The sequence below is a fragment of the Pelodiscus sinensis genome, chromosome 22 (assembly GCF_049634645.1).
Source record: "Pelodiscus sinensis isolate JC-2024 chromosome 22, ASM4963464v1, whole genome shotgun sequence".
Taxonomy (NCBI): domain Eukaryota; kingdom Metazoa; phylum Chordata; order Testudines; family Trionychidae; genus Pelodiscus; species Pelodiscus sinensis.
Window position 1 is genome coordinate 23,013,683 of NC_134732.1, and position 16,758 is coordinate 23,030,440.

The 16,758-nt window shown below is 53.4% G+C and overlaps 1 protein-coding gene across 5 annotated transcripts in view; it reads right to left on the minus strand.

Moving 5' to 3' along the window:
- Positions 1-16,758, minus strand: part of GPSM1 (G protein signaling modulator 1) — a 162,867-nt gene that overhangs the window by 126,738 nt on the left and 19,371 nt on the right. The window contains exon 1 of one of the 5 annotated variants that reach the window (XM_075905591.1): positions 15,262-15,811. The exons of the other annotated variants lie outside the window; for them this stretch is intronic. Within the exon in view, the coding sequence (XP_075761706.1) occupies positions 15,262-15,371 (110 nt within the window). The 5' untranslated portion in view covers positions 15,372-15,811. Of the gene's footprint in view, positions 1-15,261; positions 15,812-16,758 lie in introns of those variants that run through there. 5 annotated transcript variants of the gene reach the window in all.

The window sequence follows — 16,758 nt, forward strand, 5'->3', positions numbered from 1 at the left end:
TGAAAACAACTACTTGGCATGGACCAGCCCCTGGAAGGGGATGGGATGCACGCTCTTTCCGAGACCCCAGCACCCTGTGGATGCCCGGGTTCGATTCCCGGCTGTGGGCGTCTGGTACTTCGAGCAGTCATGACATACAAAGCGCTAAGCACACAGACACGTCTGCCCGGCTGCCCCAACACTCTCGTCACTACTCAGACTAATTAGGTGATGCTCCCTTGGGAGGGCGTTAATTGGACAGAGGTACCCCTGATCACCAGGCCAGATTAGGGGGTAGAGAGTCAATCTTATCAGGCAAGCTGTATACATGGGGTCCAGGAAGGAGCGCTCTGGGGGCGAAAGCAACACGAGGGCTAGGAAAGCCTCCAAGCAGTGACACCTTTTCCACCCCCACGGCCTTTGGGGGAAGTGCTTAGGAAGCGCAGCTCCAGTGTAAAGGTTGCTGCTGTGTGCTGGGGGAGAGATTAAAGCCCCGTAAATAAAGGGCACAGGGCCGTCCAGTGTTCAGGCTCCGGCCACAACAGAGCGCGGCGACTCTGAAGAGGCCACGTGGACGAGACACGGGTCTGGGATGCTCGTGAGCGGTGTCCTATCCCCCGCGTTCGGCTCCAGCCACGTCACGAGCGGAAGGGAGCTGAGCTCATGGAACCACCTACCCCCCACCTGGCTTGGTGAGCGGGCCCCCGCATCCAGGAACGGGAATGGGAAATCCCGGCTCCTCGTTGGGGTCAAAATGGGAGCCCGGGCTGGAGACCGCCACTGGCTCTTGGCTCCCAGCCCCCCCGCAGTGGACAGGGGCTGTTCCAGACAAGAGCAGCCCCAGTCTGCGGTAGGCCCCCTGCAAGGCTGGAGCTGCTCCCTGCCTGGAGAGCTGCTCCAGAACCGGTAAGCATTAGGGCTGCTCCATATCGGTGAATTGGATAGTCGAGTAACCTCGTGAATTTATATCAGTTACTCGACTAGTCTCGAGTCCCCGGGGCGGGGCCGGCAGTCAGTGTATCAGAGGCAGCAGCGCAGGGCGCCAGGCGGGAGCTGGTCCGTGAAGGGAGCCAGTTTAAAAACCAGCTCATCATGCAGACCAGCTGTCTGTCACCCAGTGCTGCTGCCTCTGATAAAGAGGCAGCAGCGCGGGGTGACAGCAGCCCCTGTCTGGGGGGGGGGGGGGGTCTGAGCTCCTAGACCTGGCGTGAGCCAGAACTGAGCTGGGCTGCCTGGCCTCTAATGCACTTTAAATGCAGAGCCGCAGAGGGGGTAGGCTCTGGACCCATCGCAAACCAGGACTGAGCCGGGCTGCTGGCCCACCTGCTAAAACATTTACTGGCAAGGGTGGGGGGAGGGAAATGCGTGTCGTCTGTAGCATTAACCTCTATGCTTTTGCTATCGGTTAATCGACGACACTATTACACCCCGAGTAAGCATTACCCGTTTAGGGTGATACTTACCAGGTTACTGGGTAACATTCCCAAAGTGGACCCCCCTGCCCTGATCCATAGCTCCAGCATCCCTAACAGCAGTTCTGAACACACCCCAGCAATGCAGAGGCGCGTCGCTGCAGGCAAAGCCTTGCACAGCTCGAGAGCCGGGCGTCGCTGCAGGCAAACCCTTGCACAGCTAGAGAGCCGGGCATCTCTGCAGGCAAGGCCCCGCACAGCTCGAGAGCCGGGCGTCTCTGCAGGCAAGGCCCCGCACAGCTCGAGAGCCGGGCGTCTCTGCAGGCAAGGCCCCGCACAGCTCGAGAGCCGGGCGTCTCTGCAGGCAAGGCCCCGCACAGCTCGAGAGCCGGGCGTCTCTGCAGGCAAGGCCCCGCACAGCTCGAGAGCCGGGCGTCTCTGCAGGCAAACCCTTGCACAGCTCGAGAGCCGGGCATCTCTGCAGGCAAGGCCCCGCACAGCTCGAGAGCCGGGCGTCTCTGCAGGCAAGGCCCCGCACAGCTCGAGAGCCGGGCGTCTCTGCAGGCAAGGCCCCGCACAGCTCGAGAGCCGGGCGTCTCTGCAGGCAAGGCCCCGCACAGCTCGAGAGCCGGGCGTCTCTGCAGGCAAACCCTTGCACAGCTAGAGAGCCGGGCATCTCTGCAGGCAAGGCCCCGCACAGCTCGAGAGCCGGGCGTCTCTGCAGGCAAGGCCCCGCACAGCTCGAGAGCCGGGCGTCTCTGCAGGCAAGGCCCCGCACAGCTCGAGAGCCGGGCGTCTCTGCAGGCAAGGCTCCGCACAGCTCGAGAGCCGGGCGTCTCTGCAGGCAAACCCTTGCACAGCTAGAGAGCCGGGCATCTCTGCAGGCAAGGCCCCGCACAGCTCGAGAGCCGGGCGTCGCTGCAGGCAAGGCCCCGCACAGCTCGAGAGCCGGGCGTCGCTGCAGGCAAGGCCCCGCACAGCTCGAGAGCCGGGCGTCGCTGCAGGCAAGGCCCCGCACAGCTCGAGAGCCGGGCGTCGCTGCAGGCAAGGCCCCGCACAGCTCGAGAGCCGGGCGTCGCTGCAGGCAAGGCCCCGCACAGCTCGAGAGCCGGGCGTCTCTGCAGGCAAGGCCCCGCACAGCTCGAGAGCCGGGCGTCTCTGCAGGCAAGGCCCCGCACAGCTCGAGAGCCGGGCGTCTCTGCAGGCAAGGCCCCGCACAGCTCGAGAGCCGGGCGTCGCTGCAGGCAAGGCCCCGCACAGCTCGAGAGCCGGGCGTCGCTGCAGGCAAGGCCCCGCACAGCTCGAGAGCCGGGCGTCGCTGCAGGCAAGGCCCCGCACAGCTCGAGAGCCGGGCGTCGCTGCAGGCAAGGCCCCGCACAGCTCGAGAGCCGGGCGTCGCTGCAGGCAAGGCCCCGCACAGCTCGAGAGCCGGGCGTCGCTGCAGGCAAGGCCCCGCACAGCTCGAGAGCCGGGCGTCGCTGCAGGCAAGGCTCCGCACCTGCTAGAGAGAAGAGGCAAGTCCTGGAAGTATCTGTTTAACAAACGGAGTGAGGGCTCGGCCCTTTAAGATGCCCTGTTGCTCTTGCCAGAAAAAATAAACCCAAGGCCCCGCCAGGCTCTGCCCCTTCCCCACCCGCAGCAGAGAAAGGACAGAAGCCCGTGGAAGACAGAACGCTGAGGCTCACCGTGTGGTTCTCCCCTTTGCCTACGTAAACGCGGGTGCCCCCTCCCCTAAGCCTGGCCTGCAGGAGTCAGTCACCGTCAAAGGCAAGGGGGTGGGATTGGGACTTGGAGACGAAAGGCACGAGACTCAATTGGTTTTGCTCCCGCCCAGGACTTCTGAGCTGCCAGATCTGTGGCAGACGCTGCGTTCCCTTCTCCCCAGCGCGCCAGGAGAGAGAAGCCACAGCGGGGAGCGTACAGGACGTGACGCTACGGGGTAGAGACGGGCGTGGTTTTTAAAATGGTTGCTCTCTCTGTTGCCAGGGTTCCCTGCGACGGCCCTCAAGTGCTGTACAAATCGGCTTGCTGCCGCCCAAAGAAACATTTCCTCATCAAGCCACCCCCAGCCCCTGGAAGTAACGCCAGGCATGCCTCAGTGTTGCAGCCCAGTCTTCTGGCAGGAGAAGGGCAAAGCTGAAAGCATCATTTCTGTTCCCTTCCTCATTGCTACTTGCTAGTGCTCATTTTGCTCAATTTCAATCTCCCATTAGCTGCAGGGTACTTAGGGGTGTTTAAATTCCATTGCACATCTTCTTAGTAGATATTTTAGACATGTGCATCTGTCTGCCAGGGAGTCCATTTGTTCACGAATGCCTCCTAAACGATAAGCGCTAGACCCATCAAATTCAGTGTGCAGATTCCTTTTATCACAACTTAAAGCAAGGCCAGGGTTTGATTTGCCAGGAAAATGGGACGTGTGTGGAATCCCATTGTTTCCCATAGAATGGAAAGGAAGGGGTCTGGCTGGAAGTTATACTGCAGAATGACCACAAGAGGGCAGCGAGAGGCCGGAGATGGGGACCAGGACAGCTATAACCCCATCGGGCCAGCAGGGGGCAGGAGCAGAGAAAGGGACCGCTTTTTACGCAATATTTCAAATAATTTGTCTGTCTGCCCCAGATGTGCCCGTTGGAGCTGCAGTGATCACGGACAGGTGCTTTTCACCTGGCCCCAAGCTGCTGTAGTGAGACAGGATTGGGGTTATCCTCTCTCCGCAGGGCAGCCTAAATACTGAAGCCCTCTTTCCCAACCCCATGCCAGAGCAATGATTTAAATGAAGAAAATCAGCTGACTTAATTAGTTTCATTAACTTGGGTCCTATAACGGACAGGTAACTGCTCTTGCTATTTTACATATCTTGGATTGTTATGTCCACTCCATCTCATCTGATGGACTGGGTTTTACCCACGAAAGCTCATGATCCTACATATTTGTGTTAGTTTCTATGATGCCACAGGACTACTCATTGTTTTTAAAACTTATTGGAGTTAACGATCCAAGCCATGCTGGGTAAATCTTCCAGTTTGCTAACGAACGAGAGCATGCCCAACAGTGATTGTATTTCAGTGCATTTACTTCCCTCAAAGCAAAACTCAGCCAGACCTTTCCCTATTTATATAGCTTCAGCATCTGACTCTCTGTTCAGACCCTGCCTGATCCACAATGCTCTGAAATACAGCCGGTCCCTGAGTTACGAACGCGTTACGGACCAAACATTTGGCCGTAACTCGGAATGGTCATAACTCGAAACCCATTGTTCGTAAGTGCAGCTCGCGTTCGTAACTCGGAGCCCGCATTTACGACCGCTTTGGTCGTAAGTGCAGATGGTCGTAAGTCGGGGACCAGCTGTATTCCATTTATCATAACTCAGCGCAAGGTCAGGGTTTGATTGTGCCAGGAAAATGGGATGTGCCTGGAATTCCATTGTTTCCCATAAAATGGAAGGGTAGGTTTCACGTCACGTTTCAGCTCTGAGGTTTTAGCACAGCAGCCAATGAATAATACCGGGCTCTTCTAGAGCAAATCCCGCCGGAGGGTCATGAAGCCCTCTACAGAGGTGATTATTGCTATCCTCGTTTGATAGATAGGAGAATCACCTGCACAAGAAACCTTCTATTCCAACCCAGTGAAAACTCAGCTCTTCTGAAAAACAGGTGTGGTGGGAGCTGGCAGCAGGGTGTAACTCCAGAACCTTCAGTGCCACAGAACACGTCTATCACTCGACCTAACGGGTAACACCCTCAGCTCTCAGATGTAGACAGTCGCCAGTATGTTCCATGTTTCACAGTCTATTGAGGCAAGTCAGATTGCTGAGTTTAATAAGGATTTCCTTTTTCTACAGTTAAAACCCCATTGCCATGCCTATACCCACTAAGAGTAGTGTTACTTCAGCACTGGGTATGCGAGAGTACACTTACAAAAGCTGATTAAGCCTCAGCTGGAGTATTATGTCCAGTTCTGGGCACCACATTTCAGGAAAAACATGGAGAAATTGGAGAAGGTCCAGAAAAAAGCAACAAAAAAGATTAAAGGTCTAGACAACATGAGCCATGAGGGAAGACTGAAATAATTGTTTAGTTTAGAAAAGACGACTTGAGAGGGGGACATGAGAGCAGCTTTCAGGGTGTTACAAGGAAGAGGGAGAAAAATTGTTCTCCTTGGCCTCTGAGGACAGGACAAGAAGCAATGGGCTTAAATTGCAGCAAGGGAGGAGTTTAGGTTGGACATTAGGAAAAACTTCCTGTCAGGGTGGTTAAACACTGGGACAAATTGCCGAGGGAAGTTGTGGAATCTCCATCGCTGGAGATATTGAAGAGATTAGATCAATATCTGTCAGTGGTGATCTAGACAAGGCTTGGTCCTGCCGTGAGGGCAGGGGACCGGACTTGACAACCTCTGAAGATCCCTTCCAGTTCTAGTGTTCTATGATTCTGTGTACCTTGTTAGGATAACTACTAAACCTGTATTTATGGTAGAACAAGATTCACTGACATGCTGAAACATTCCCTTCTCCCAGGCCTCTCAAGCCGCAAGGCGAGAGAGGGCTGCACGACACTGTTACCTGTTTGAAAAATGCCTGGACCTTAAAATGAATTTAGTGAACATTTTAGAAACACAGCCTGGTAGGTTCTTAGCACATTCTGCTTCTGTCACTAATGTCAGCACACTCAAAGGACTTCGTTCCATTGCACTACACTAGAAACCACCGTTAGGGGTTTTTTGCCATAGGTGAAGTAGCCTTTTGTCTACCAAATCGTCTACCGTTTCCTTTTGCTGTTTCTCCTGTCAATTCTTTCCAGCATCCAGAGAGCAAAAAAAGACAAACTGAGGGCAGCTTTGCGTTACAATTCTCCCTTGGCGGTTCCACCAGTCCTTCCTCGGTCTCAAATATTTGTTTGTGTTTCAAGCCAATGTCATTTTGCTATAAAATAAACTGAACGAAATGCACGACACACAGCATAAGTAAACAGATGGATTTTATTGGTAGGGAATTTGCTGACTGCTCAACAGACATAAGATGAAAATCGTGGGCTTGGTTATTATTTAGTCAAACCAAGCTGACTTCCACCCAGCAGTGAGCAGGGACGTGTTCGTGGTTCAGTTAGTACTGAAAATATTTAGATTGTTTTTTTTGTAATTAGGGAACCATAGTGAACATTAAATGGAATGTCTAAGCTCAGCCATCTGTTCTCCAACAGAATCTATTTATTAACGCCCCAACCCTGCTGGAAGAGCCGTGTCGGCAAATCTTTCAACTACATGAGCAACACTACCTTCAGGGGAAGCAAGCGTCGACCTGCAAGAGTAGGCTTATATTCTCAGCATGAAACCCTGGCTCCTTTAATCACTGGCAAAACTCCCATTGACTTACCCAGGGCCAGTATTTTACCTGCGGTCTTCGAGCACAACTGTTGAGAAATTCAGCTGTGTTCGTTTGGGTAACAGGACACCGTGCTTTGGGAAATCTGCCAACTGGGATCTTAATTGTGCATCTCAAAAGACACAGCTCTTTACCTAGTACACACTGGACCAGCGATGGGCAACCAAGGCTAATGAGTAGACTGCATATATGGTCCTCCATCTCAGTCGGCTGCAAGATGGCTGTAATCAAGACGTTATCCCGGGACAGGGTAGTTTTGCTAACTGTACTTGCGTACCTAGAATTTGCAGGGTGCGCTGAGTGAACCGTAGCAGCACGGTGATTGGCTGCAGAGGGAACATGTGGCTCATAGTGCTGTGTGCAATCAGACCGCATCTCACTGCACGTGCCCTTGCTTTACGTGTGTGTCACTTTAATAATGCCAGTAGGAAAAATGACTGGACGGAAACCAGCGCAATCTGGCAGTCCTGCGTGTGGGAAATGGTAACAAAATGCCTCGTGGGCCACACACGGATCCCAGACGCCACAGATCACTGACCACTGCACCAGACTATACTTATTTGTCTACCCTGGATGTTCCAAACCTCAGAGTTTACGTGGGAGACTAGATTTCTTTTTTCTGCCTCTGGTTTCATTTGTGGGGAGCTGAAATAATTACCATGTTCAGAGTCAATGAAGGGCTTTTTTTTCACTTACTTGGAGATTGACACTCCAGAGATCGATCTCCCAGGGTTCGATTAAGCGGGTCTAGTAAAGACCTGCTAAATCAACCACTGATGACCCCTGGGTTGACTCCGGTATTCCACCTCATTGCGAGGAGTAAGGGAAGTCAACAGGAGAGTTTGTCCCATTGACTTCTCACAGTGGGGAGACTGCAGAAATTCGACCTAAGGTACGTCGACTCAAGCTACACTATGCTCATAGCTGGAGTTGCTTATCTTAGGTCAACTTTCCTCCGTTGTATAGCTTTGGTCTAAGCCAGTTTCTTTGCTTTTTTTGTCTCTCCTTAACAGATGCCCCACAGCTGGCTGGAAGTTGGGGTACTCCTGGATCGCGCTATCCCGAGAAGCCCAGGCATCAAAGACACGGGCTTCAAGCAAGATGCACCCGTCTGCATTTAGATCCTGAAACCAGCCCATAAAAGGGAAGTACAATTTTTATGCAAAAGGATCAACATTCACTCTGCAGCGGGCTCTCAACTCAGGCCCCTCGAAGGGCTCTATGGGAAAGTTCCTACCACTGTAATGGGATAAGGGTTTTTAAGTGCTGTAGGAAATCTAGACTACATGGAGCTACTCTGGAGCAGGTCTTCTTGATTAACTCCACATAGGGTTGTTCTTACTTCACAATAAACAGTGCCCACAACCGGAGTCAATCAAGCATAAGCTATTGTACTTCACATTCATAATCTGCCGACAGAAGACATTTGGCAAGGAAGCCCTGAATAGGAGACACAGCTCTTTCAGTGCAGGGATGTAAATACCAGTTTAAAAAGTTAACTGGTTAAATGATATGTTGAACTGGTTAACCTTGGAGGGCTGGGATCTGGGGGCTATTCCAGGCAGGGGCCCTTGTGGTGGGGTCCTGACAGCCAGCCCACATGGGCAGGGGGTTCTTCCAACTGGGCCCACTGGGTGGGGGGCTACTCCAGCCCAGCCGGGCCTGCTGCACTGTGGGTGGGGCTGCTCTGGTCAAGCTGGGGGGGGGGGGTATTCTGACCAGGTCATCGGCTAACCAGTTACCAGGTAAGCAGGTCAGTAAGACTAACGCATAAAGGGTAACCAGTTAACCGCTTAACCTTTTACATCCCTATTTCAGTGCAGCACCCACATTTGATACCTGGGCCTACAGTATTAACATTAGGGATCTGTTACGTCGTGGGGAGTTTCACAGTATAGGAAGAAATCAGTGAAAATACAGAGAGTTTGAGGAGTTGCAAGTGTCCGTTTTATTGCACAGCACAGAACTAACTAGAACAAGCCCAAAGCAGCTGGGTTGACCCCAGTGACCTAATTCAGTTACTATAACAAGATCTATATCTACAACCCGATACACCACAGGACCAAAACCGGGGAGCGGCACCCCCCCCCCCCCCCCCCCAGACTTCAGATCTAGAGCCACACCTTGCAGTTCTGAATGTTCATAAACTTGGGGAGACTTTGGATCTGGGTTCAATTCTGCAGCCCGAGGTCAGGGTCTGGTCAGCTCACTTATTACTTGGAAAGAGTCTCTCTCATTGGGGTAGGTTTCCTATCCCAGAAGGTTCTTTCTTCCTGACAGCAGGGCCATTTCACCTTTGCGGCCATGGCAAAGCGTGGCTCACGCTGGCTCGGCTGGATTCACAAAACTCGGAGCCCTCGTTTAAAACCACCGAAGTGTGCAGCTCCGCTACATACGCGGCGGCCTCTTCACTAGAGAAACAGAAATTGTCCCCCTAACACTGGGGAAGTTCAGAGCCAGTGAGACTGGAACATTTCACACATACCCATCACATCTGCCTACTGCAAAATTTTTGCATCTTTATGGCAGTGTTTCTTGAACTTTTTAGGACCGAGGAACACTAAACAATGCTTTGGGTTTTTTTAATGAGGAACACCAAGGATTTTTTGTTGAGGGGAAAAAAAAAAGATTGGAGGGGGAGTAAATTGAGCAAAAAAAGGGGGGCGGCCATTTTGAACTGTTGTTTTCCGCGGCACACCTCCGACTGCCTCACGGCACACCGGTGCTCCCCGGAACACAGTTTAAGAAACACTGTTTTATGGTCACTGTCAGAGACGGTACATGACTAGATGGGCCTTCTCCACTCTAGCAAGTCCCATAGGACTAAGCACCGGAGGCAGGGAAACATCTTACTGGAAGTGATCAGGAGTTTTTAGACAGAAATGTTTTTTCCATTGAAAATGACAATTTGTCAAAACTAAAGTCGTTCGCAAAACAGCCTCCATTTCAGCGACTGAAAGAGAAATGAAAATAGTTTAAACCCAAATGCATTTGCCAAATGAAAAACTCCAGCTTTCTGACTGGAAATGGCTTTTCATTTAGAAATGTAAGCTGATTAGGCCCGGTATAAGGTTCAAACGGGGAATCACAATAAAATGCTTTAAAATGATCAACACAAAATGTTTCAATGGGCCTGCAGTGAAAAGCATTACTCTGAAAATGTCTGAGACTTCAACGACTTGTCCTGCTTCAGGAGGGGAAAATCTGTTGAACGCTCAGAAAACGGTTACAGGGAGAGGAAGACAGTTTCCTGCCCAGCGCACCGTCCCATGGCCCGCACTGGGGCGGTATCTCGAACAATGTGTTCACTGTCCAAACGCCTTCCATTCAGTTCACAGGCAAAGTGGATGGCGTTGGCGTTGCCAACTGGTTGCATTGCCTTGTTTCTGGCTCCCCCTTCCATGCATCCCCTCCCTTCCTCCGCTCCCACGCCACACAAAGGAACCAGCTGAGCTCAGTGAATTCCCGCTAACAAATTCAAGCCTCCCCCCGATTTTTTTTTTTTCCAGAATCCAATTGAAAGGGATTTTTCCTTGTTCCCAGGAACTCCGAGAAATAGGCTCCGGAGCCAGTCTTTCCCCATCTCCAGCTCGGCTGGAAATCCCCCCCCCCCCCCACCTAGAATGCTACATCTATGCGGAGGCATGGAATAAAGGAATGAAGCAGACACCTAAAAGATGGTGCCGACTTATACCAGTGTCAAAGGCTCAAAATCTAACTCTGCCAACGCGGGTCACGCTGCCCTAGCAGCCCACATTGTTTCTAGAAGAGAAAGCGAGTTTGTTTTCTCCCTCTGCCACAAGCTTTCAGAAAGGGGATTTATTACTGGGCTTAGCCTTCTTCTAGCAGGGGTGTGGAACTTTTGGGGGGGCCGCTGACCCACACAAAAAAAATCAGTGGGGGGGGCACACAAAAGTGAGAAGCAGAAAGACCCTCCCCGCACTTCCCTCGCACACCAGAGCCCAGGGGGCGTTGCTAGTGGATTGTGTTTGTTCATACGTGTGGCGCTCTGGAGCAGGGTCAAAAGGAGGGGTTCCATGTGCGGGAGGGGGCTACCAGGAAACGGGCTTGGAGTGTGGGGTCTGGGAGGGAAGGAGGGTAGAGGAGCGTCGGGGGCTGGATCCAGGCCAGCTGGGCCATACGTTCCCCACCCCACACAGCTGCAGCTCACAGCCCCAGCGATGGACAGCTCCTATTGCCATAGGGAGGACTGGGGGTGAGGGGAGAGAGAATTCCAGGATCTTATGTGGGTGGAGGGCAGGGGGGTGGGGGGATGAGAAGAGAGAAAGATCGTTCCAGCATCTTATGCAGCCAATCTGATCCCGTTCCCTCTCTCTCAGCAGCCTCCCTCCCGCTCCGGCACTGCTAAGTATGTCAGGCCCACAGAGGCTGTTCGACTCCTTCGGAAAACACACAAGAGCGTCGGCGTCTTCTGGAGCAGCTGGAGTCCGATCCAGAAAGGCGCTGAAGAGCCACGATTCCCGGGGAGATCAGCGAGAGTGGCAGCTGCTCGATCCCACTCCGGATCTTTCCAATTCAGGCGGGACAGGGGGCTTGGCTGAGACCTGGATGCTAGTTGAGATTCCTCTGCTTCCTGTGGCAGAGAACCCGGAATGGTGAGTGCCGTCAACACCTTGCCGGCACGAATGCAAACCGGGCGGCCGCCAACAGACATCCATTCCGAGCCAAGGCACGCCGGCAGCTGCCGGTTCTTATCCCTTCAGCGGCTCCCGCCTCTGGGGTCCAAACCCAGACAAAGTCCACAAGTGAAAACAAAGCTGGTGGTTGATGCAGGCCACAAAAGTCAACTCCAGACAGCTCAGCTCTCCGGGCAGCTAGGCAGGAGACGAGAGGCAGATTTTTCCCTGGCAGAGCCGTGCCAGAGCAGATGGCACCAATGACGCATCGTTTCCCGGAGCGGCACCCGTCTCGCGCTTTCAGGGCTGTTAGCAACAGCGGCAAGCGCTCCCTGAAATTTGGGGGGTGATAAAATCCTCAAACAAACCTACCGACCGGCTGGGCTTTGTTTGTGATCAAAGCTGCCTCTACACCCCGCTTGTTGGGGACTCTCCAAACGCAGACAAATCCCAGCACTCCACAGATCCGCAGCCCGCTCAGCGGGATCTCTTTAAAGAAACCGCTTCGCCCTTATTCCAAACCCAGAAACGGCTGTGCCCCATGCATAGGGGGCAGGAGGGATCACACGCACCCCCTCAGCTCCATGGTCAGGAGCTGACAACCCGCCACCAGGGAGAAGGAACTAACGGGGGGGGGGGAGCACACAAGTTTGAGGCCTGCAGCAGGGATCTGGCTCCCCCCGCACTGACCCATAGCAATGGGTCAAGCAGAGCAACAGCCCCAGCTCCCTACACACCTCCAGCTGCAAGGGAGGGAGGGGGTGGGACTGCCCAGCACAGCGATAGTGGTCACTGAGGAAGAGAGGGGGGATCCCAGCCTTTCCCCGGGGGCCCCCTTTCCTCTCTTCACCTGTCATCTCTGGTTCCCAAGCAGCGTTCCCTGTAAGCTATACTCAACGTGGCCACACAGGAGAGATCCCAGTCCCACCCAGCTGATTAGCAGCTCGCCCACAGCTGGGTGTTTTGTTGCCATTTTATTCTGCACATGGATGGAGAGAATGAACCACATTTGCTCCCAAGGAGTCCAGAGATGAATACACCAGCCCGTCCAGTTTAGAAGCCAGCGCCCGAGGACACAGCTCATCAGCTTCTCTAGGCAAAGCCAGACTCAGACCAGCAGACAGGGCATAGTATTACGGAAGAACAGCCAGACTGTCAGACCAACGTCCATCTAGCCCAGTCTCCTGTCTGCCCACAGTGGCCTGCGCCAGAGGGAGCAAACAGAATAGGTAACCAAGTGACTCCTAGGGGACTCCAAGCCAAAGAAAACGCAGAGTCTTGTATGGACAGTTGGGTTACTTGGGCAAACATTCCCCATGTTGCTAAGCAGAATGCAGCTCCACCAAAGTAAAACACGAGGAGGGCTACCGAGCGTAGACAAGACCTGGCATGAGCGCGACTTGCTTTGAGCAGAATTGGAGAAGGTGGCGTTTAAAACGTGAATGGCCAAAGCGCTCCCCCTAAAAGAGATGCCTAGGTGTCAGTAAGCGTGGGAAACGCCATGCCAAAAGTGTTATTGTTTTGTTTTTTTACTTAACCCAAGTCAGTCCTTACAGACTAAGAGCGAGGACGATGATAACCTAAGGGCAGCAGCAGAGCACAAAATGCTGGCTTTCATGTTTGTATGACATGTTGGGGGGGTGGAAGGGGGGGGGAGAGGAAGAATCTATAAAGGCCACATGTTTAATCAGTAAGTCCATAAACTGAAATGTGGCAGGGTTCCCGCCAGAAGGCTCAGCCACTGGCAAGCCGTGGGACAGTAAATGTGCAAGACAATAATTATGCTCTTTTGCTGACCCAACGGAAACAGCCAACTTTGCAAACTCACAGCCTGTTTAACACTCCTTTGCAAAGCCCTGTTTGAACGGCCAACCCTGGCACTCTGTTGCATCGTGGTTTCAGTTCCTGCAGAAAAGCAGCATGTGATGTAACTAGAGGGGTTCTCGAGCATTTTTCTCGAGACCTATTGGCACCAGTAAGGTTTTATCCTTAAGCCACATCTACGGTGGGGATCTGGGCACTGGTGTAGCCATGCTGAGATATCTACTCTGCTGGAAATCTCGTGTCCGTGTGCTGCACTAGCATGTGTAGAGAAAGTCACCTTTCACACTAGTGCAGGGCTCCTCCGTGACAGGATTTGCACGGGGACAGTGACAGTAGCATAGCTGCCCTGGTGCAAAAATCCCCAGGGTAGACAACCACTGAGTTCCAAGGACTGGCCTTGGACACAAGAGCTTGATGTCTTTACACAAGCCTGCAAAAATAGGCTTGGGCCTGTATTTCTAAGGGGGACAGTCCCATGATCATCGTTCCCACCCCCAGGGAGTCTTCCAGGGTCTACATAATGTAAATAACTCTATTACTCCCCCATGGCCAAAATCACATCAAGCCCCCCCCCCCCCCCCTCCATTTATGACTGTTAAGCCCATCCTGAGATTTTTTTTTTAACTAAATTTTGGATCTTTTTATTTTCCTTCTGGTGTTTAAAGTTTTAGGGGGGGGGGGGTTCCAAGTTTTCATCACAACCAAACACTTACGGTAGTTTCCCTCTACATGAAAGAGGAGAGTTTCACATAAGTCACCTGAATCCAGGAGCTGGGACTTCAAGAAAAAAAAAAAACCCTCCAAGTATGGTGAGACCTGGCCACACTAGCTGCCTTCCCCCATCTTTGGGTTATAGGCAACGCCAGCGGCATAGCCAGAATTTCCTCCCTGGCTCTCCCCCCACAGCTACAATAGCTGTTGTTATGAAGGGCGGACTTTCCCTCCCCCCTCGGGGATTGAACATGCGGCCTCTGCAAACGCCTCTGGCCCAGGGAGTGGCAGATCCCGAGAACAATCCAAACAGCCTCTAAAATCGCAGGGATCTAAGCCAAATTGGCAACGCGGGGTCATCTCAGAATGAAGACAGCCTGGACTAGACATGCCACAGCTATTGTTCCGCCCCACCGGCACGGCTAACTCGTGCGTACATTCCAGATCATTTCTGGCCGCCACTTGGCAGGGCAATGCCATGGTTACCTCTGGATCTGACAGGGCTCCCAATAAAAGGAATATTACGACAGCTCTGAACAATACACTGCTCTTCAGAGGAGCAAACGGGCAGAGACAGATCAGTCGAGCGGCAAAGGATCCTCCCCAGCGTCGTGGGCGCACACGCTGTCTCGTCGGCTGCTGTGTCTAAGCAGTAGCCATGTCTGCTTTCCTACCCGCGGTGCTACGTTGCTCATCTTTTCAAATCAAGTCCCACCTCAAAAGGTGTCCTGCGGCTCTCAAGCTCGGTCTATTTCTCTTCTAGCTCCCTGCAGTGGCAGGATGCCCTGGGCACCACAGAAGCCGGGTTTGATCCAAGCGCCAGGTGGAGCGATCATTGTCCACTGCCTGCCTGCCGGAAGCGCGCTCAGCGGCTGCAGTGGCCGTGGGTTTCCAAGAACGGATGTCAAAGACACATGCCCGATGCTATTTAGCATAAGCTTCCCCTGTGTAAAAGCCCCCATGGAGAACTGCAATGCAATACAGAACGCAGCCTTGGCCTAGACCCCTTATTCTGCGGCTGGTTCGCAGAAGGGGGTGAATTTAGCAGCCTAGAAATAATTGCATGGAAGCTGGGGGGGTGGCGGGAAGGGGAGGGAGCTGTTTTATAACCCCTGCTCAACAGATAACTTCTTCAGAGCGCTCTACCCCTGCACAGACATCTGTATCACACAGGAACCCTCAGGGCAGGCGGGGCGCGGAGACGAACAACACCGAACAAAAGCCGGCGTCACCCCGAAACGCACACGCGGCATCCGGCTCAAAGCCAAGCCGAGCACGGGACAGGGGACAACGCCGCCCTGCCAGCGCGCCTTACCTTAGCCGGCGCGGGCGGAGGGCTCGGGAGGCAGGCGACACGCAGGCTCGCCAGAACTTCCATAAGGATTTCGTGCGCTGGAGCAGCCTGCCTAGCTTAATCCAGGGCATTTTGGAGAGGCTGGCTTCACCAGCAGCCTCTCCGATTAGCAGGCTGCCAGAAGCCTTTGAAGAGCAGTTACATCGCTCGCTGCTTTAATTGGTACAGGGCTTTTTAAATTCTGATCACATGTTTGGAGCTGTTACTTTTTTTTTTTTTTCCTTTTAAATGCATCCCCAACTGTGTGCAAAGCTCGCCTCGGGCAGCCAGCCGCGGAAGAGCGCTGACAGCCCCGACAGATGACTCAGTGTTTGTGTGGCACCAGGCTTGCACCGCGGCTACTTACGGCCCCCCTGCTAGCACCCCCTCCCCCAAAGGAATGAATCTGGCAACTGCCTTCTAGCCGGCGATGCGGGTTCCAGGCCTTGAACGACTGTTCCCCCTCAAACCGGCGCAGGAAGAGCCCCAGGCTGGATCTCGCAGCGACCTCTGTGCAGTTGGAATAACTTCACCCGCCTCAATGGAGTCACTGTGGGGTTTGCAGGGGTGAGATTCCAGCAAGGGGTGTGAATGGGTAACCCGTAAGGTAACTGATTAACTAGCCCCGGGAGCGGCCCACCAGAGGCAGCGGCTGCTCCAGCCCCACCTGAGCCACCATAGGGCAGGCCAGCAACTGGCAGCTCCGGGGGGCTGGGAGTAGCAGCCCCTCCCCCGCGGGATCCCACTTTATGGGTTAACTGATGAAATGGGATTGTACATCATTGGGGCCCATGCGCTTTGCATTTCTGCATCACTGAAACAGGACAGGGGCTTGGCCAGCGAAAGGAAACAAAACTCCAGCTCCACCCCCAAATTTGGGGATTGTGGGCGGAGCCTCGGGTTGTGGCGGAGCTAGGGTGGAATCCCATCACTTCCGTTTCCCTGGCGACTCACCAAGACTCTGTTCTGCCGCGCTGATGCAGCCCGGCTGGTCGCAGGCCAGTCGAGAGATGAGATGCTATCTTCGACTCTGTCACTGACAGCAGCTGGCCCAGTAAGAGAGATTCTCTCACCTTCCTTGTGTTTTGGAAGAAAACAATTGTTCATCTCCGTCAATATTTCTTAGAGAAAGTTCCTGCCATTTTCCGAGCCGCTCCAGTCCTCGGCCGTTCGTTAGCTCACTGGCCACCCAATTTGCCTTCTGGTTTTTGGGGAGCTAATCTGGAACAAGCCACCGCCGGCGCCTCCATGTGTGTTCCCCCTTTGGCATACACAGTAGCAAGCAAGACAAAGGCTTGCTTAAGGAGACAACTATCAACGCACGCATCAATCAATGGAATACTCATGTGCTTAACACTAAGCGTGCATTTTGCTGCTTTGGGGCCTTAGTGAAGACAACCATTGCAAAGAATAGTTTAGAAAAGAGAAGATTGAGGGGGGACATGAGAGCCGTTTTCAGGTACCTAAAAGGGTGTCATA